Source organism: Eschrichtius robustus, chromosome 11, assembly GCF_028021215.1.
Source record: "Eschrichtius robustus isolate mEscRob2 chromosome 11, mEscRob2.pri, whole genome shotgun sequence".
NCBI lineage: Eukaryota > Metazoa > Chordata > Mammalia > Artiodactyla > Eschrichtiidae > Eschrichtius > Eschrichtius robustus.
This window is the reverse complement of record NC_090834.1, coordinates 33,276,797-33,295,446: the sequence shown is the minus strand read 5'-3', so window position 1 is coordinate 33,295,446 and position 18,650 is coordinate 33,276,797. Positions and strand designations below refer to the sequence as shown.

Genomic DNA, 18,650 nt, shown 5'->3' with positions numbered 1-18,650 from the left:
GATATTTTACTTTCCTTTTTATTGTATAAAGTCCTTGAAATCCATCATATATTCCATATTTATGGCACATCTCAATTCAGACTAGTAACATCTCAATGATCAATAGCACATGTGGCCATGGCTACTGTATTGGAAAGTAGCTCTAGACAGAGAAGGTAATTCCCTAGAGAAAATTTAAATATCCTCTGATCTTCAAGTTTTTTCCAATTTTTTATAGTATTTTTCCTTATTAAACAATTTCAAACAGATACAGAAGGAGAGAGAATAGTAAAATGAATCTCCATATGCAAAGTTTTCAAAATTTAGAAACATTCCTTCTTTTTCTCTTTTTGATTGTCTTTGCTGAAGCAATTCCAGGCATTGTTTTGTTTTACTCCTTCATTTCTCAAAAAAAATTTTTCTTAAATAAACACAATATATTATCACACATACAAAAATTAACAATAATTCCTTGGCATCATTTAACACTCAGTTCATAACAATATTTACCACTGTCTCAAAAAAATACTCTTTTCCAATAGTTTGTTCAAATGAGAGTCAAGGTCCAGACACTGTGTTTGGTTATTATGTACTTTATGTCTTTTCACATCTAGATGGGTTTCCTCTTATTATTTCATACCACTGTTTGTTACAGAATCAAGGTTACTTCTCTTATAGAATGATCTACAGTTGATATTCATGTCTTGGCTTCCTTGTGTTATTATGTAACTTTTGTTCTTCTGTCCCTCGTTTTTTTATAAAATGGAAGTTAGTTGTAGACGACGAAACAAATTTTTCTAAATCTGTTATTCCTTCTGCATTTATTAGCTGAAATTTTCTTCAAAGAAGCCTAATCAACTAGGTCTATGTGGTTACCTAGATACCATGGAATTTTATGTAGAAATAAAGGATAAATGCTTTTTTTTAAAAAATTTAAACTAGGGATATTCAGAATATGGTGTTGATACACTGTTTCCCACAGTGTTCAATAACATTTCTTCTTTGTTTTTAAGTATCAGTGTGAACTTCTTATATATTTAATGTGCTTCTGTAAATTGCATTTATTATTCTTTTTCATGTGCAGTGTCCCTAGTCTTTGGCGTATGTGTAGAGCCTCCTCATGTTGACCTCTGTATCTTATTTTTGGTAAAGTTTTACAGTGAAGCATAATATCATACAATAAGTTTCACAGATCTTAAGAATACAACTTTATGAATTTTTTAATAAGCAAACAGACCCATGAAACCATTATGCAGATTAATTTTAATATTTTAGGACATTTTTTCCTCAAAACTTCTTTTTATAATTAAATGGACCTAACACATTCATTGCAAACTTTATTTTTCTTTCATTCTAAGAGATATACTTAGTATATCCCCCTAGATATTTGTCTACCCATTTTTCTTTCCTCCCTTTATATATTATATTGTATAATGTATTCTGATTTTAAACAGTTGAGAACTTCAGGTGAAGATGGCCCACGGAGCTAATGATTCATCCTCTCTGCTCCAGATAGATATATAATGATAGAAAAAATATAAAAAGAGGAAACCACAAACATAGTCTGGCTTCAAATACAAGATCAATATTTCATTGCATCAAAAGCAGGACAAAGTAAAATTGTGACTAAGTCTGAAAGTACAGGTCTTGAGCTCCAAGTCCAGAAGTAGGAAGCAATGAACAGTATGGCCCCAGCAGAGTGAAAGGAATTAGTGGTGCTGTATGTGAAATGGAGACTGAAACAGGGGTCATTGCTTAAATCCAGGACTGAGGTTAGGCTCTCCAGCTCTCCAATAAAAGGAGACTGAATAAAGTTATAGGCCTAAGGAGGCTGAAAGATAAAGGCATAGACTTAATATTAGATATTGAGCCACACTAACCACCAGATCAATAGCTTAGAACTGCAATATCCCCAACACCTGCAGAATAGAACCTTCAAACTGGCATTGTAAATTTTATAGCTCTGTAGATTTGGAAAGGTCACTCTAGAGGTATGTGGGAGAAAAATAAAATACCCCTCAAGATGAACCTAGAAACCAAAATCCAAAATAAATGGGGAAAAAATCTAATCCTAGAAAAGAGAATGAGCAAAATCATTAGGTCAGTCAACATCTGGTCATTTCATTTATTATTACTTTTGGGAAAATCTGATAAAAAATGTTAAAATGTTTATTTTAGTTTCCTTAAACAGTTGTAAGAAAGAATAACTTTCACTAAAAAAATTATCAGAACTTACAGAATAGAAACAGGCAGAAATAATACAGTTATATGTAGGTGGATGTGAAAACCAATCAGTAGTCTTGGAGATGAAAAATATAATCTTTAAATGAAATATTGATAGATTAAATATACTCTACATTAGATACAATTGAAAGAGACATATTAATTGGAAGTTAGTGCTAAGGAATTAACTCAGAACTGATCACAAATGTAAAGTGCTAAAAATATGAAAGAGATATTATCAGACATAGAGGATAGTTTAAGGCATTCTATCCTACTTGTAAAAGGATTTCTACTATAGAACAAACAGAATGGCAGAGAAGCAAAATTTGAAAAATTAGTTGCAGGGATTTTCTAGAATTGGAAAATGATAAGAGTTCTCAGGTGAAGTGCACATGCAAAGTACCAAAAAAATTAACTAGAAGTATATTCAAGTTCACACCTCGTTACACTATAATGAAACTATACAATATCAGGGTTAAAGTGAAAAAATCTTAAAAGCTACCAGATAGAAAAGTCAGAGTGCCAACCAAAAAAAATACAAAAAAAATAAAAAAGTAACATCAAATAGATTACTCATCAGCTCACTAGATGCCAAAAGGCAATGGAGTGAGTAATATATTCAAACTGATGAGGAAAAGTAATTGTTAACCTCAAATTTTATTCCCATCTAAAATATCATTCAGTAATGAAAGCAATAAAAAGATATTTCCAGAAACCCAAACACCACAAGGGCTTACCACTCTCAGAACCTCAAAGAATTATTAAAACATGAAAGAGAAAAGCCACAGAGAAAACAATATATACCAAAAATAATAGTGAGCCCAAAAATTACAAAATAATTTAATTTTAGCATGTAATTTAAATTAAGTATTGACTGTAAAATATAACTTTTTATTATGTTTAAACTAAAACTAAAACTCTAAACAGTAATAATTAGATTAGAAATAACATGCTGAAATAAAATCCATTTCATGTTCAGGAGAAGTACTGAATAACTAAGAATTCATTAGAAAATGTCACAGTTACTCTTCAAAAGTAACTAAGAATTCATTAGAAAATGTCACAGTTACTCTTCAAAAGATATGGTTAAAAGCTTAAAAATAGATATGCAATCCATTAGCAGAAAAGGAGAAAAATTAAACAAAAAGAAATAAAGAGGAAAACTATATATTAAATATACTGAAAATAATTGAGTATCTTTTCATGTGCCTGTTGGCCATCTGGAAGTCGTCTTTGGAGAAATGTCTATTTAAGTCTTCTGCCCATGTTTTGACTGGGTAGTTTGTTTTTTCAATATTGAGTTGTGTGAGCTCTTTGTATACTTTGGATATTAACCCCTTGTTGGTACATTGTTTGCAAATATCTTCTCTCATTCCGTAGCTTATCTTTTCATTATGTGATGGTTTCCTTTGCTGTGCAAAGGAAACATTTAATTCACTGTTAAATCCAAGTTAAATTCAAGTTAAAATCAGAAGTGTTCAAGAAATTCAGCGTTGTATATGAAATAAATTAATGGCTTTAATCCTGTTTTTAGTGAACAAAGTCACTACTGTTACTGTTGCTAACCCCTATTGAGTCTCACCTCAAAGAATTGAATCAGATCGATCTTATAAATAGCCTTTTCAAAATAGGTTGGGGTCATGGTAGTTAGTTATTTGGAATATATTTATGCAGTTGTGGTTGGCCTGATATACACTACCCCTTAATAAATGGTTTTGAAACTATAAACAAAACGAAATGTGTGTGAGGGGGGGTTTTGGAGTTTTTGTTGTCGTTTTGTTTTTTAATTTTCTTACTTTTGCAGCTGCCCCTCTGTTTCAGATGTTTTAATCAGAGGTTCAAGTGTGAATAACATTCGAGTAGAGATTCTTTTCCTTTTGTTTTAATGATTTTATGCTGTTCCTATTCTGTTAAATTGAAAGCTATGCATTTATAAGCAAAACAAGAATAGTTAGAGGAAATGGTATTACAGCAAGAGATGCACATTTAGATGCCTTTCACTTAATTATTTGCATTCAACTCAAATAGTATATTTGTACAGATGTCAAGAGGCAGCCTCAACAATGCGGTTCTTTTAAAATAATGTAAACAGACATAACCCCTATGGTTACCAAAGGGGAAAGAGGGAGAGAGGGATAAATTAGGAGTTTGGGATTAACATATACACACTACTATATATAAAATAGATGACCAACAAGGACCTACTGTATAGCACAGGGAGCTATACTCAGTATTTTATAATTACCTATAAGGAGAAAGAATCTGAAAAAAATAGATATATATGTATGTATAACTGAATTACTTTGCTGTACACCTGAAATTAGCACAATATTGTAAATCAACTATACTTCAATTTAAAAAAAACAGATTAAAGTAAAAAAGAAGAGAGAGATCAGATGTTGATATAGTTAATATTTTCAAATGTCTCTCTTGTGGAAATAAAGAAAATACTGGAATTCAAAAAAATGTCTACTTGAAAAAATAAAATAAAATAATATAAACAAATGAGCTCTGATCTCAGTAATTATTTCTTTGCATCCAAGGGATATGTGTCATGCACAATAAGGTACTAATGACTAAAATAGACTTCTAACAAACTTTTAATAGAAAAATATGAAGTTTGCCCCATAAGTATATACGTAAGTATAAATAGCATTTTAATATGGCTTATCATTTAAAGGGGGTGAAAAAGAGAGTGGAAGTACAGTATTGATCAAATCAGAAAGCATGCTCTAACACATCACCTAGCTCTTTGATGTATAAATGAAGTGATGGATAGACTCAGTTATCTAGGACAAATTTGGGAAATATTTTGCAAAATTAAATATAGGCAAAAGTTTTTTGATTGAAATTATTTAAATAATTTCCAATCAAACCTTATTTTGCCTTATTTAAATGGATACACTATATGAAATAATTCTAAATGTCTAGAAATTCGAATATGGATTAGATTAAATGAACAGTAATAGCTAATACTTACTGAGCACTTGCTGTATATCAGGCAATTTTCCAAGTATTTTAAATATAATGTTAGAGGAGATTTCTTATTTCCTGCTCCTGTTGTTTTTTTTCTACGTGGAGGAATATTTACTAATGTTCATACTCCTAGACACTCTCTGCCTTCTACCTGACTCCTTCCTTTCCTGACTCCTAAAGGAAAGGTGTCACTTTATCTGACTGTGAGTTTGAGTCAGAAATCCCGGGCTGAATACTGCACCTTCCTATGCTTTTCTTTTGGGTGTACACGTTCTGCTCTGCCCCTTCAAGGCAGTCTCTGCACCTGGTGCAGCTGGCTCCTTAGCTTAGTACTGTCATAACTAGAAGTTAAGCCTTCCAAATTCTTGTGTTTAGTGTTGATATTAGCAAGTCCATTTGCCTGGAGACCTGTTATATCCTCCAAACTATCTTTTTCAGTAATAAAGGTAATATTTTGGGCCTACCTGCTTTTTCACCTTCCATTGATGCAGAATTCCAGATGTAACAAGGGTACCATTTGTTGATACTATTCCAATCCCTGATATATTTTCATTTTATTATATAAAAACAGGGTATCGCTTTTTGAAGTTCTTATGTTTTCATTTTTTTTTACTTTACATTCCAAAGTAGGGGAATGATAGAGGGTGTAGAGAGAAAAGGACAGATTTAGAAGATTTTATTGGAAGTGGCTGTACTTGATAGTTGATGGCATGTGGGAAGTTCAGGAGAAGGAACCAAGAATGTCTCCCAGGTGTCTGATTAAGCAACTACATGGTCAGTAGTGCCAATTACTGAAATAGGCTCCAGAGAATAGTATTTCTCACCCCTCCTACCCCCTGGTTAGAAGAGGAAAATGATGAGTTTATATCTGTATATGCATATTACATAGTCAAGTTGTGACACTATCAGTGGGGACTACTTTTACAAATTTCTATAAAGACCAATTGAGCGCAAAACTCAATGAAATTTCTAGAAGAGGCCTTAGAAGAATTATCTTGCAGAGATTTTCTAGCACTGAAATTAGCAAGTACTCTTTAAATTTTAATTTACATTTCTTCAAGGCAATACTTCAGCAACCCTAAGTGGCCTGTATAACATCACATTAGTGGTATAGTAGCAAGAATATTGAACTTAGGAATTCAGTAATTCTATTTTTATCCCAGCTCTTTCACTCACAAACAAGTTGCTTATCTTTTCATGGTAAAGAACCCTACTATAAATTTAGCTAATCAGAACTATTTGTCAAGGTATACTCTACTAGTACCTCCTTGTCCCTAAACCATTCTCTAGTTATAACTGAAAATGATTTCAACACTTCCAACTTAAAGTGTTCCCTTGACTCTAAAATTCTATAGTATGTTAACTTAAAAGGTACTATACAATATTTATAAGATTGTTTACATTTTCTATCAAGTTTAAATTGTGAGACTATAGATGGGGGTCTGAATGCAAAATGCAGACTCTACGTTTGTTGCCTTTAGATAAACTCAGGGTAGATTAACACTACAGAAATGAAAAGAATGAACACTTTTAAAGAAGAAATATGAAACTAATATTACCAAAATAATTATATTTTTATTTTCATAATCTTATAAATTTACACTAAGGTTAATTTAGAGTAAGAGATTAACTCTTTCTCCTTTTTTATTCTTCTTTCAGCTCTGCATGACATGTCAAGAATTTTTTCATCAACCTTTCCGAATTTTGTTCTATTTTTTTAGAAAACGATGTTGGAATTCCAAGCAGGGAGCACATGTTCTTTTTCTCTAGTATGCTTTTCTTTCCCCCTCCTGGAAAAAGAGTAACTTTTTGGCTTTTTTCATTATATGTCTATTAATCTAAAGCCAAGGCATATGCAATTATATAACTGATGACATTTGTATGTCTTTTTTTCCAAAATATTTGCTAAAATTGAGGATCCAGCCTAAAGGAAGCTTACAGTGAACATTGGTTCAGGTCTTCACCTTCATTATTCTCAAACAAAATACCATGATCTTTGTTTTCACATTGTTTGGAATGAATAGTCACAATGGAAATTGTTGCCTTTCTTCTGAAGATATACTATAGTAACTCCTGCCGTTTCAGCCTTTAATACATATTTTAATGGTTTATATGTTTCTATGACAGATCAGTGGCTTATTACTGGAAGGATGCAGTTTTGATGGAAATCGACTTTCTGAAAATGAGCATGATTCTCCTAGTGTATCATCAGTTCTCCCTTGTTTTATGGGCTGGATTCCACAGGTAATACATTTTTAACAGGAACAAGTTTTAATTTAATCAATTCATGTTTAGATTTTATCTTTTCAATAAAATATTATTGGCCTATGAATTTTTCATTTACTTTCTAATCTTACCTGCATTTGAACAAATTTACAGTCAAAATATTGTGTCCTTTATAATTTTTAAGATGTATAGGACATTTTAAAAGCTTCATTTTGTTATGGAAAGAATAACATTATAGTTTTTAATTTCTAAATAAGTTATAGTCTAATAAGAAAAAAGCCTTAAATGGTAATCTGAACTACCACATATTGTGTTCCTATTATTTTCAGCAGTGTGCTAAATGTTTTATATACTTTACCTTACATACTTTTCTGAGTAGCCCTGCAAGGTAGATATTATTATTCCTATTTTCAAATGAGCAAATGTGTGTTCACATAAGTTAAATGACTTCCCTGTAGCTTGGCATGCAGAAATCGAAAGCATCAAGATATTAATACACATCTAATGCCATGTCACTATGCTGCTGATTGGCAGATGAAGAAAACTGTCTTGACAAAGGCTTATTCGATTAACTTTTTCCCTTTAAAAACCTTCAATTTTTTTTTTTTTATAAATTTATTTTTGGCTGCATTGGGTCTTCGTTGCTGCACACGGGCTTTTCTCTAGTTACATCGAGCGGGGGCTACTCTTCGTTGCATGCACAGGCTTCTCATCGTGGTGGCTTCTCTTGTTGTGGAGCACGGGCTCTAGGCACACGGGCTTCAGTAGTTGTGGCACATGGGCTCAGTAGTTGTGGCTCGTGGGCTCTAGAGCACAGGCTCAGTAGTTGTGGCGCACGGGCTTAGTTGCTCCACGGCATGTGGAATCTTCCCAGACCAGGGCTCGAACCCATGTCCCCTGCATTGGCAGGTGGATTCTTAACCACTGCGCCATCAGGGAAGTCCAAAATCTTCAATTTTTGAAAGAACTTTCAACAATGGAACTTGAGGGATATTTGCCTTTAAAATAAGACGTAGTTGTATATGAAACACATAACTTTTACTAAATGTAAGTAAGAATGCATGTGAATAAACTTTAAAGTTTTGATTCTGTATCTAATCACCAACAAACTATTTCATATACTGTTTACTACAAGAAAAATGAGTTTTCTAGTTGTGGAATACTTCATTGAATTTTCCAATTATTATAATTCTCTTTGTAAAATAAAAAAATCCAAAGCATCAGAATATTTATTTTAAAATAAAAACTAATAAAGCTATAATTATTGCTCAGAGAGCTATAAGAGCATCCTCTGACCTAAAGGACCATACATTTCTGTGAAACTCGCCATTTCCACCCCCCATATAAGCTTCATTTTCTCTAGTAGTAGAGTGACAGAGAAGGGAGAAGAAGTTGAAATCATCTTTATTTTATTTCTCTCTGGCTATTGATTCATGTAAGAAATTTGTATGTCAAAAAGTTGGTAAATTATGGATTGCACACATTAGGTGTGTGGACCAGATCGAAAGTTCTATACAAAAGTTAAGGTTAAAATTTGCTGGGGGTTATAACCATAATATATAAAGTTGTATATGATGACAGAGATGAATTCAAATGAATCCAAATTATGTGAAGTGTTAATTCTCTGGCAAACAAAATTAAAAGCCATATAATGACCTTGATGGGGGGAAAAAAGGTAGGACATGTATAAACTGATTCACTTAAGGAGAAACCCCAGCAATAAAAATAGAGCATGGAGAATGAGTAGGCAAAAATGCAAAAGAGAGTGACCTAGAGCAATACCCACATAATTGACCACAAACTGAATGCAAATCAGGAATGCAATGTTGTTATGAACAGAAGCCAATCTGTTAACTGGGTTGTATGAAAAGCAACATAACGTTATAAGACTTGGAATTTATCCCTCCACAGTACTTTACTTTGAGTATCATTTCTATCCAGTTTTATTTACCACACTTTAAAAAATCAGGATTGGAATAGAAAGCTAAAAATAATTTAATTTGGAAAATATCTCATGTAAAGAGAGGTAAAATGAAGTGGAATATTTAACCAATAAAAGAGATGGCTCAAAGATAATATGAATTTATGATTTTTATAAAAGAGATTTCCCCCTAGGCTTTTGCACTTTTTCCCGGCATGTAATGGAAGGATTTAAGATGCTTCCCCACCTCTTTTTTCCCCTCCTTCCTTTACAGTGAGCCTCTTCTTCCCATATAATCTTACTGCTTTGACTGCCTCTCCTAGATCAGCTAAGAAGGAGAGGATATGAGGTATATTGCTAAATGTTTCAGAACGTGAAATTTTGGAGTCCAGCAGTCTAAAGTCCACTCCCAGCTCCCAAACTTATGAGCTGGGTGATTTGGGGCAAATTACCTAACCTCATTGAGCCAGTTTCCTAATTCGAAAGTGGAGATAATGATGTTTCTATAGGACCATGTTGAGGAATAAATAAGGTCCTGTGTCTGTGAAGTACCTAGCCAGGGCGTCATACACGGTAAGTCTAATTTATCCTGATGCCAACACTTTTAAATGTTTTTATAATAGTATAATAATTAACTTATTTTGTATGGTGCTTTATAGTGTACTAAGTGCTTTCAATCATCATTAGATGCTTAAGTTCCTATATACCATATTCTGAACCCTGGGATAACAAAAATAAACAAATCTCTTCCATCAGAGTCTTCTGTTGAGTAGAGGAGCAAATGGGTAAAGAAACTATTATAGTTCAGAGTTACAGAAGTACAATTATGGAGGTTTACATGAAGTGCTTTGGCAAATGAAGGAGACCTCAGCTCTATCTTGTATAAGCAGTTAAGGGAAAGTCAGATGACCTCACAGGGAGAGGAAGCAGCTTCTCAGGACTGTAGTCACAGTAGAAGTAAGAAAAGTTCAAGGACAAATTCAAAAATGGTAGGGGCAAGGCATTCCATATAGAAGGGGAAGTATATTTAAATGCATAGAGATACGAAAAGAGTTCAGGTTATTTTGGGAACTGCAAGTATAGTATATCTGGAATGTACTGGAATGGTTCAAATGAAGAGTGGTAGGGTATGCGGTCAGAAAGAAAGACTAAGACCAAGTACGACAAGCCATGGAGCCATGCCAAGGAGTTTAGACTATCTTATGATCATAGAAAGCCATTGAGAGTTTAGAACACGTGTGTTGTAAGATCAGATCCATAGTTTTAGAAAAGCAATCTAGCACTGAGAGAATTGAGGTTTGGCATAGGCTGAAATACAATCACACTTACCTTTCATTGCAGTCCTCTGAGTATGGTAGAGTAGTTTTTCTCTCTGTTTTGCTGAGGAAGAAGCCGTGAATCTGGTAAATAGAGTGATCTGTTATGGGTCCGCCAGTAGTAGTACTAGTGTTTGAACAATAGCAATGAGCATTTATTTGTATTGATTATGTGCCAAGCACTGTACAAACTGTTTAGAATACAAGATATTTAGGCTTTCCAAAAACATTTGAAATAGGAATTATCATCTCCATTGTAAACTAAGAAAATGGAAGTTTAAAAGATTGTGTAACTTGACCAAGATAAAGATAACATAGTTAATAGGTAAGCAACTAAGTTTCAAATCCAGGTTATCTCTCTTAAATCTTACGCCTAATACTGAGCCAACCTAACAGTATAAACCAGAGTTTGGAAAACTACAGGCCACAGGCCAAATCCAGTATGATGCCTGTTTTTGTACAGCCCACAGTCATGTGAGCATGAATGACTTTTACATTTTTAAATAGATGAAAAACTTAGAAGGATAGTACTGGGTTGGCCAAAAAGTTCGTTTGGGTTTTTCTGTACGATGGTACAGAAAAACCCGAACGAACTTTTTGGCCAACCCAATATTTTATGACGTGAAAATTATCTGAAATTCAAATTCCAGTGTCCATAAAGAAAGTTTTGTTTGGAAAACAGCTATGCCCATTTATGTAGATGCTTTCAGATTACTATAGCAGAGTTGAGGATATAGTTGTATCCACGACCATATAGCCCATAAAATATTTACTATCTGACATCTTACAGAAAAGTTTGCTGACTCTGTATAAACTATCAAACTCTCCAACTTCTGCTTGAGTTAAGCACTATTTTTATTCAAGAAATCATTTTTTTAGGGCAACTGTAGCTGTTTTTAGTAAGTTTTACAGAATTTGGTGGGGGGCATCAGCATTTTAACTCATTTTTACCAAGAGGGAAGGAACCAGCGTAAAATCAAAGGAAGCGGAGTTAGAGTCTGTCATACAGAGTGAAGTAAGTCAGAAAGAGAAAAACAAATACAGTATGCTAACACATATATATGGAATCTAAGGGGAAAAAATAAAAAGGTCATGAAGAACCTAGTGGCAAGACGGGAATAAAGACACAGACCTACTAGAGAATGGACTTGAGGATATGGGGAGGGGGAGGGGTGAGATGTGACAGGGTGAGAGAGTGGCATGGACGTATATACTCTACCAAATGTAAAATAGATAACGAGTGGGAAGGAGCCGCATAGCACAGGAAGATCAGCTCGGTGCTTTGTGACCACCTAGAGGTGTGGGATAGGAGGGTGGGAGGGAGGGAGATGCAAGAGGGAAGAGATATGGGACCATATGTATATGTATAACTAATTCACTTTGTTATAAAGCAGAAACTAACACACCATTGTAAAGCAATTATACTCCAATAAAGCTGTTTAAAAAAAAATCGAAGGAAGCATCAACATCAATTTATATAAACAAGTAAAAAGAATTACTTTTGCCACTTACTCTTACAGCTACTTTATTGCAGAAAGTTCAGAATCCTTTGATAAGCTTAGATAAAATAATGGAGTTCAGAACTTTGGTGACTGATTCCTTTTAGGCCAGAAGAAGGTTTTTCCACAAATTATTTCGATAATATTATCTGACCCCTAAAAGTCCTGAATAGCTTTATTTCAGCAGAAACATGCCAGACAACTCAGACATTTGCACAGCTTTGCTAGGAGGTACATAGCACCTACATTTTTTTAAAGAGCATTTTAGGTTGCAGAAGACTGAAGAACTTTGAGATTTTTTAATACATGGTAATACTTTAATAAAGGATATGAACAACAAATTCTAAGGCTTTTATTGAGGGGAGGGGGAGGTTTACCATTGCTTCTATTATAAATGTAATATACTTTGCCAGTTAACAAAATTAGAATTATGAATGCTCAAGAATTAAAAGGAAGTAAAATGCTGGTGCTAATATTTTCCTAGTGTGTCTGTTTACCATTATCTATGTGCAGGAAGTTAATATACCTACACTCACACTGTTCATTTATGCGTTCATTCATTCATGATGCAGATTCTTAAGGTTCTTCAAGTTCCAGTTCAGTACTAGTGGTTAAATTAATATAGGTACAATAAGATTTCCCTAGAGGATTTTACCCAAAAAAGCATTCACTTTCTCCAAAGCACTTCCTAAAAAGTGTTTGACACTACATTATTCCATAATGGTTCTCTGAAAAATTGTTCAGTATACAAATTTAAATTTGGAAATGCTTGATGTATTTGAGGATATTAAAAACTCTGAGAACTCCCAAAATTTACTTAACACGCAACCCTTTTCATGCACCTACACCCCACCCTCCATCTGGATCTATGTTCCACATAACATAGTTTGAGAAACACTTTGTGAGGTAGATCAGTCTTAGATAATGTCCTGTTCTGACATTCCACAGGAAGTCAGTTTGCCTTTGTTCTATTTTTCCAATAAAGAGTGTTACTTCGGATTTATCAGCCCCACAGTAACATAGAACATAGCCTGGACCAGCCTGAACCCCACAGGCCTACACCTTCCAACAGTTGCCACAACTGACAGTACAACTTCAGAAACAATTTCATTCTCAGGGAAATTATGACTATATAACGATTACACAAGCCACTCACAGTAACAGTCTTCTTTACGTTAAAGTATTTTCACCATGTATATGAAATGATATATGCTGATAACTCTGCCTTGTATGCACTCTGGTTTAAATATAATAAATATTTAATTAATGTCTTTTCTATGTGACAGTTTTTTTTCTTAAGAACTTACTATGAGAGCAATGTTGTTAGCATTGTATTATTGAAAAATAGAGGGAAGTATTTCTCTACCAAAATAGAGTAGCTAGACATTCTTGACGGAACAAAGTCTTTCAAAATATTCATTGTTGGCAAGTTGTTTTGTTTCCTGTTTTGAGATAGTTATTTTTTCCAGGGTTGCATTACTAATAATGCCACTTTTACTTACATGAAACCTCTGATGTCCTAACATCTTCTTTTCTAAAAAAAAGTAACTGTTCACTGACTTGGTTCATAAACATTCAGAAAGCATGTGTTAGAATAAGTTAGTTGGACTTTATGCATAAATATATTTCTGATGATGAGAAAAATATTTTGGTTTGCCCTCGTGTGTTTTATTATAATGAAATTTGAGTTGATATCAGCCAAATAGTTAACATAATTAACCTGGATAATTTGGGGCTTTTTTGTTTTCTGGTGTTGTTTTATTTTGTTATTTTCTTTGGTTTGTTGGCTAAGTGATACCAAATATCACCATTTGCCTTTTAAACGTCTTTTTTCACATATTAGCATATTGCCTTCTATTTGTAGTACACATATACTTTTAAGCCACTTTCCATGGGGCATGGGCATGAACATGAGTAATCATAATATATAGCTTTTTAATTACTTAATTTTAATAATGTCAAACTAATTTGTTTACATATAAAATAATTGAATTATTTGAAGTTTTCCTAATATATCTCTTTTTTGCATTAACTGAGCACTTAGTGTATTTATTAATAGTTATTAATAAAATTTTAGTTTCATCCAAATATTTCAGCCCAGCACGGTCTGTGCTTTGTCTGTTAAGATAAACATATTAAAGAGGGAATTGTGGCATAAGAATTTAATTCAGCTAAACAATATAAAGTTTCTGTCTGCATAAGGTATTGTGTTAAGTGTGAGAATGCCCAAGTACTTAGCTCTATTACTTTGATCATTTATTTATTGGTGACATAAGGGCAAGTCCATTTAACTTTTTTTACAGGAGGTTGTAACATTTACCGTTTATGAGATTTTAAGCAATGACAAGTAAAATTTTAAGAAGCAACTGTGGTACTTCGCTTTTAAAACACTGTACATTTTGCTGGAAAGATTTGTACCCTCACTTTAAAACAAACAAAAAGCCTACAACCAAAAGCAAGTTTGGAAGGGTTTGGAAATATATACAAAAACTGGTAAATTGATAGTGAATATGCAAAGAATCAACTTTGCATTACTCTTAAATTCCTAATTTAAAGAGAAAATTGCTTGGCATTAAAATGAAGAGATACAGAGAAAATCACTTGGCATTAAAATGAAGAGATACAGAGAAAATCTTCTGAATAGAAAGGAATAGCATTATAAAACATTTCAATGTGATGTTTTCATTTTTGACCTTAGAAGTTATGGGAAGCAAAGCAAATATAGGGTGGCAGAGGAAGATAATTTAAGACCTTTTCTAGGATTATAGACATTCATAGATTCAGATCATTTCAGTTCAACAAATAGGTAATGTTTGTCTGCTCTTTGCTGAAGAATTTAAAGGCAATACCAAAAGAAAGCCTACACTAGGTTATTAACTTTAGGAATGGCTAAGGAGTTATGAAAATTACAGGAATTTGTGAATCCTAAAGCTTTGCCATTTAAGCAGAATTGGAGAAGAGGGAAGAGATTAGGCAGTGACTAATAATGGTTGAAAGTTCTCTTTACTCCAAATTCTGTATTTTTCTGAGGCCCAACTCAGGATTCATTCTCTCCATTAATCCTTGTTAGGTTAACATATCCCAGAGTAGTAGTTTATTTTGATTTTCTTTAAAATACTCATTTTGCCAAAAATTATATTCCAAATATTTGATGTATATGTTGTTTCTTAAACTAAATTTTAAGCTTCAAAGAAGATTATTATTTTCTCTATTTGGATATATATTGAAATGCTTTGCTTTTATAATTCTAGGTACAATATTAGCACATAAATGCTGTTAAATGAATGGATGAGTAACTGACAGAATCATCAATGCAAACATAGAGGCAAATTAGAAACATTCAGGGCAGATGGTCTTCTTATCTATTTGGGTAATGATTCTTCATAAAGAATGAATTTTCTCATATGTCAATCAGGTTACAATTTAGGAATTTTAGAAATGAATGAGTTTTCAAAGGGACTTAACTGATTTATATCAAGGACTTAGAAAAGTTAGAACATTATTTTCGTGTTGGGGGGGTAGAGAAAAGGATTGGAAAAGACAATCAAAATTCCATATAATGCCCACTTAGACTTAAAAACAGAATGCTGTAAATTTCTTCATGAAGGAAAAAAGAAATATTTTTATTTCTCTCTATCCTAGCACCATCCATGACCTGTAGTAGATGGTAAAAAGCTGGGACTTTTTTTCTAATTGATTTGAGAATTAGTAGGAATTAAAGAAAAGTTATGCATATGTAGTCCTTATGTGAATAAATAATGCTTTGTATTTGAACTCCTTAATAATACATCATTGGATTCACCCAGTATCCCATTAGGTGGACCAGTGTTGTTTATGTTCCTTTTATGATGGGGAAACAGATGCTCAGAGAGTAATCTACTCTCTAGGGTCAGGAGCTCCTAAACAAGCTAATGCCAAATTTTTTTTTTTCAATTGTACTACCTATGGCAACTTTGCCACTTGCTTAACTAGGTTACCATGATAAATTCTTCATGGGTTTCTGATTTGTCACTTGTAAAATTCTAGAATGAGTCTAACTTTTCTCTTAAGTTTCATTCTAACTCTAAAAACGAATCCATTAGTTGAATAAGATTATATAAATTCAATAAAAACATGAATCCTAAATTTGAATTGGAATTACCATTATGAACTTCTGATGTTTTTCTTTAAAAAAATACATATTTCTAAGCTTCAGTCACTGAAAAATCCTAGAAGGAGAATGATAGATCATTCCTAGCACCCAGATTATGATCTCTAGTACCATTTCTCATTAAAGGAACCAAGGATCCTCAGAGTAATGACTAATTTTTGATTTCTGGGACAGCAAATATACAAGATGAACTTACAACATCTTGACATACTAGAAGGTAAGAAAGCTACTGAAGACTACTAGGGACATATCAAAACAAAAACAAAAACCCTCAGGAGCCAGCCTAATGAGTTCCCACTGCACAAAGATTGACATTTTGAACACCAATAAGATAGTAATTGCATTGCATTGAAGCACATTGAACATGTTTAAATCCACCAGTTCATAGTGATACTTAAAAAAATAGAGGGTGCTCATTGATCACCTTTACAGTATTCTAGGGAACAAATGCATTATTTTAAAAACATGTAAATAAAGGGAAATTAGATAGCATTTATTCCAGCCTTTCCTATATGAACTGTACCTCATGGTAATCAAATGATTGATAACTGGAAGTTCCTCTTTATAGATTTGTTTCTGCCTGGAAATGAAGGGATGTAGAATTAGATTATCATTTTGTAATCTTAAATGTAACTAATGATCATCAATGGCTCCTAATAGCTAAAAAGAGACAGCAGACTTTATATGCCTCTTGATTGAAGTATATACTACTACCTAAGCAGTGTTTTTACCAGAAATTGAATCTGAATCTGAACTCACCTCCAGACCCACTTTACAAGAATACAGGGAACAGAAGAACATGACACCATGGGAATGTAGCCAACAAAAGTCAGAATGTGGGAAACTCTTTGGTATAGTTCTTTAGCAAACAATTACAAGGAATAAAGGAGAAAAAATAGATTTAAGAGAATTAGGAGACATAACAAACCTCAAAGTGTGGGCTCTATTTGAATTGTGGTTCTTACAAAAAAATCTTTTAAAAATTATGGGATAATGGCATAATGGGTATAAGATGATATTAAGGAATTATTGTTAATATTTTTATGTGATATAGTATTTTGATTATATTTTTATATTTTATTTATAGACATATATTTAAATACTTATAGATGAAATTTTATAATGTGTAGGATTTGATTCAAAATACTCTATTATTTGGGGCTGAGGGAGGTTATAAATGAAATACAGTTGGCCATGAGCTGATAATTGTTGCAGCTGAATGATGTGGGTTTATTATGCTAGTCTTTATTTAAAACATTTCATAATAAAATGTTAAATATATTTTATTATTTGGGAAGATTTTGTGTTTGTATCTTTGGTTATCTAATGATCTGTTGCAACACAGTATATTGCTGTATTTTAAAACAAAATTAATTCTTTTTAAACAGGGCGCATATGGTCCATATTCCCCTGATGAGTGCATATCTTTGCCTGTTTACACGAGTGCTGAAAGGGATCGTGTCGTGATCAATATCGACATTCCATGTGGGGGCAGCCAAGATCAGTGGATTCAGTGTGGAGCAGCTCTATTTCTCAAAAATCAGTAGAACCTAATGACAATAAAAGCTGTCTTAGCCAAAAGAAACATTTATTATTTAAGCTTTAAATAAAATATGTGGTCAGTCCACATTTGAAGTGTTAGTTCAAAATATTAGCGTGTAGTTGTCCTGTGTTGTTTATCTCATTGTGTTTTTATTTTAATGGGTAATGACAGCACCCTGTACCTTTTAAAGTAATAACTTAATGGAGTCAATGTTAAAATAGCATATTCCCTATATAATATTAAGTATTTCTGTGAGGCAGTTCACTTTTCCAGTGGCTCAAAAATTTAATGTTTTAGCTAAGAGTTTTTAAATAGTGTATTTAAGGAATCGGTAATAAATATTTTGGCTATTATTTCTGTATCATCATTATTTAATAAAATATAAGATATTATTAACATTTCAGTCTTCCATGGTTTTATATATATACATATATGTATATATATAATGTCTTTAGACATTGAAGGAAGTATTGTATTTAAGTTAAAATATACAGCATCTCAAAGTAATGCAAAAGAAATGGGAAATAATAGCGCAGAAACCAGGATAAGAATTTTACAAATAGAATAATTAAATGATGAAAAGGTTATAATTTCTCATGTATATGGCTTTCCCATGTGTTTCTATGAAACAGTAAAATTCTACAATGGCAGAAAGCTTAAATAAACAGCTAGAAAAGGGAAAAGCAGGGAGGAGTATTCAGGGAAGGTGTTTGTGGGCCATGTCTGGAAATGTTACACATCATTTATGTTTATATTCCATTAGAGAGAACTTAATCACATGGCTACACCTAATTTCTAGGGTGGTGGGAAATAGAGT

General features: G+C 32.8%; 1 protein-coding gene across 3 annotated transcripts in view; it reads left to right on the top strand.

The window, feature by feature from the left end:
- The window catches only part of DYNC2H1 (dynein cytoplasmic 2 heavy chain 1), a 358,559-nt gene extending 340,455 nt beyond the window's left edge, over positions 1-18,104 (top strand). For all 3 annotated transcript variants that reach the window (XM_068554132.1, XM_068554131.1, XM_068554130.1), the window contains 2 exons: positions 7,306-7,422; positions 17,679-18,104. In XM_068554132.1, the coding sequence (XP_068410233.1) occupies positions 7,306-7,422; positions 17,679-17,837 (276 nt within the window). In that variant the 3' untranslated portion in view covers positions 17,838-18,104. The remainder of the gene's footprint in view (positions 1-7,305; positions 7,423-17,678) is intronic.
- Positions 18,105-18,650: the final 546 nt, after the last annotated feature.